Consider the following 2,334-nt stretch of genomic DNA (forward strand, 5'->3'; position numbering starts at 1 on the left):
CTTGGTCAGGCTTCTCGAGAGTCCTTTTTTATTGGTTCAAAATCTCATTCACCAGTCCCTAAATCATCTTATGTACAAAATAAAAACTTTTCCCACTGTGAAATCTCATCAATAAATACAAACGTGTAAAACAGGGGAGGGGCCATATAATTTACCAGACAAAAATTCATTTCAAAAGATATCAGATAATTTACAAACTGATTTTTTTTTTAAAGACAAGGGTGCTTCAGTTTGCAGGGTGGTGGTGGAGGCGCTCCCCCAGCCGAGCTGGCGCTTTCCCTGTTCATAGCCTCGTCTCCCGCCCCTGGGAGGGCAATGGCTCCGGGAAATTGCACAAGGAGAAGGCAGAGGATCGCCTTCGTGAATTAAGGCAGAGTAGAGAGGCCCAAACCCCGGGGCTTGACAGGGACTAGAGGAGGTCAGCGGCATCTTTGAAGAAGACACGCTGGGCAACAGGAGCAAGTGCTGAGAAACCAAATATTGGATTAAGCCGCATTGGGGGAGGAGTGGTAAGAGACAGACTGGCAGACAGACTTCAGTGGGGGTAGGGTGGCGGAGAGAGTGGGTGTCACCTGCTGTGTAGTGCTATCATTCTCATCTTTTCTGCACGAGATTTTGGGGTGGCCACAGGGAGAGGGCCTAAAACCCGCGGAGTCTGCAGTGCCCACTCGCGCGGGCAGCTGCAGAGGGTTGCAGTTGGCTCGGCGCAGAAGACCAAGGGATTGAACCCGGCCTGTCACCCTCTTGGGCGCCTGGGCCCGCCAGGGGTCAGCGAGCCAGAGGCAGCAGGAGCAAGTGCGCCTGAGGGCCTCCACCGGGCGTCTCTGACGGCTTCCGCCCCTTCCCTTTCTACCATCACCCACTGCCCAGCAGCGGACAGGCCCCTTCATAGAAAGTCTGAAAAAGCCAGGGCGCCAGGGTGCAGGCAGGCAGGGGAAGCAGGCGCCTGCAGCCCGGGGCGCTCCTCCAGCGAGGCGGCGGGACTCAGGCTGCCCGCCTGGGAGACCGGGGAATAGAGCGAACCCCAGTCTCCCGGGGAGCCACCGTCCGGGCTGGCCAGCTCCTCGCAGGGAGGCGCAAGCGACTCCAGCCCATAGAGGCTGTGGTCCGCTATGCGCAGCGTCTGCGTCAGCGCCCAGATGTAATTGTGAGCGAAACGGAGCGTCTCGATCTTGGTGAGCTTCGCATCGTCCGGGAAGGTGGGCAAGACGCCGCGCAGCGCGTCCAGAGCGGAGTTGAGGTTGTGCATCCGATTGCGCTCGCGGTCGTTGGCCTTCTTGCGCCGGCTCCGTCGCTGCTTGCTCAGAGCCAATTCACTCTTGGGGCGGCTGCGCCCTCCGCGTCGCGCACGGAGCTTCCTTGAGGACCCTCGGCAACCGCCCCCTTCCGTCTCGGCGCAGTTCCCCTGCAAGCGAGTGGGGCTGGGTGGAGCGGATGCGACGCAGGTTACTTCGTCGTCCGAGGCACCCGGGAAGGGCTGCTCCGTCTCGTGGGTCACTTGGACAGGTGGCGCACATGAGGGATGAGGCGTCATCCTGCGGCGGGGTAAGAGGTAAGGGTAAGAGTGGGTCAGTCACCCGGGCGCAGTTCCCAATCCTGGGGCCAGGTGGGAAAAATCGAGAGAAAGCCACCCCCCACCCCCGCCGGACCAGAGGACCCCCTTTCCCCTCTGCTCATCGCTCTGTGGCTCCAGGCGTTACCTTGTTGTGACAGGGCGCAAAGGGGTAGAGAGCCGTAGGCAGTGAGAGCAGCGGTGAGCTGCGCTGGCTTTTTCGTCTGCAAGTTCAGCTGAGAAGCAGGCGCCGCCACTGGAAAGTTTCTTCGGCCCCAGAGAAGAAAAGTGTAAGGGGGGCCCCGGGCCTCTGTTGCTTTCTTTTGGCGCGGCTGCGAGGCTCTGCAGATTTTCTGAGCCGCCAGTCGTGTGCCCCTTGGCACGCTTTATCTGCTGCGCCCGGGCTAGGAGCGTGCCTGCCCCGCTGCTGCCCGCGCCGCCGTCCAATCAGCGCCTGGGCCAGGGGGCCGCGCCACGCGAGCCCGCTCCGCCCTTCGAGGGGCACAGCTGGATTCCGGACAAAGGGATGGATGGGGTCGGGGGAGGGGAATGCCGCTCTGTTTGCTTTCTCCCCGCGGGCTCTGTCCCAGCAACTCTCGGTTCCTCAAAGAGCCTCGCCCAGTGACAAGGGCCTTGTCTAGCTCGCGTCTGGCGGCCCCAAACCGCTTTGCTCCTATTCTGGCTTTCCTTGGCATCTGTCCAGACCCTTTCTTGGTACCCTGAAGGGGACTTTGAGAAGTCAGTAGGGTAGGTCAATCCCCGTGTGTTACACAAGGGGAAAC

General features: G+C 60.6%; 1 protein-coding gene across 1 annotated transcript; it reads right to left on the reverse strand.

Moving 5' to 3' along the window:
* Nucleotides 1–886: 886 nt before the first annotated feature.
* Nucleotides 887–1,534, reverse strand: NEUROG3 (neurogenin 3; the record flags this gene model as incomplete). The annotated part of the gene is made up of 1 exon (XM_079700632.1): nucleotides 887–1,534. The coding sequence occupies one exon, from the start codon at nucleotides 1,532–1,534 to the stop codon at nucleotides 887–889; it is 648 nt and encodes a 215-aa protein (XP_079556758.1).
* Nucleotides 1,535–2,334: the final 800 nt, after the last annotated feature.

This window comes from Hyperoodon ampullatus (assembly GCF_949752795.1).
Source record: "Hyperoodon ampullatus genome assembly, chromosome: 1".
NCBI lineage: Eukaryota > Metazoa > Chordata > Mammalia > Artiodactyla > Ziphiidae > Hyperoodon > Hyperoodon ampullatus.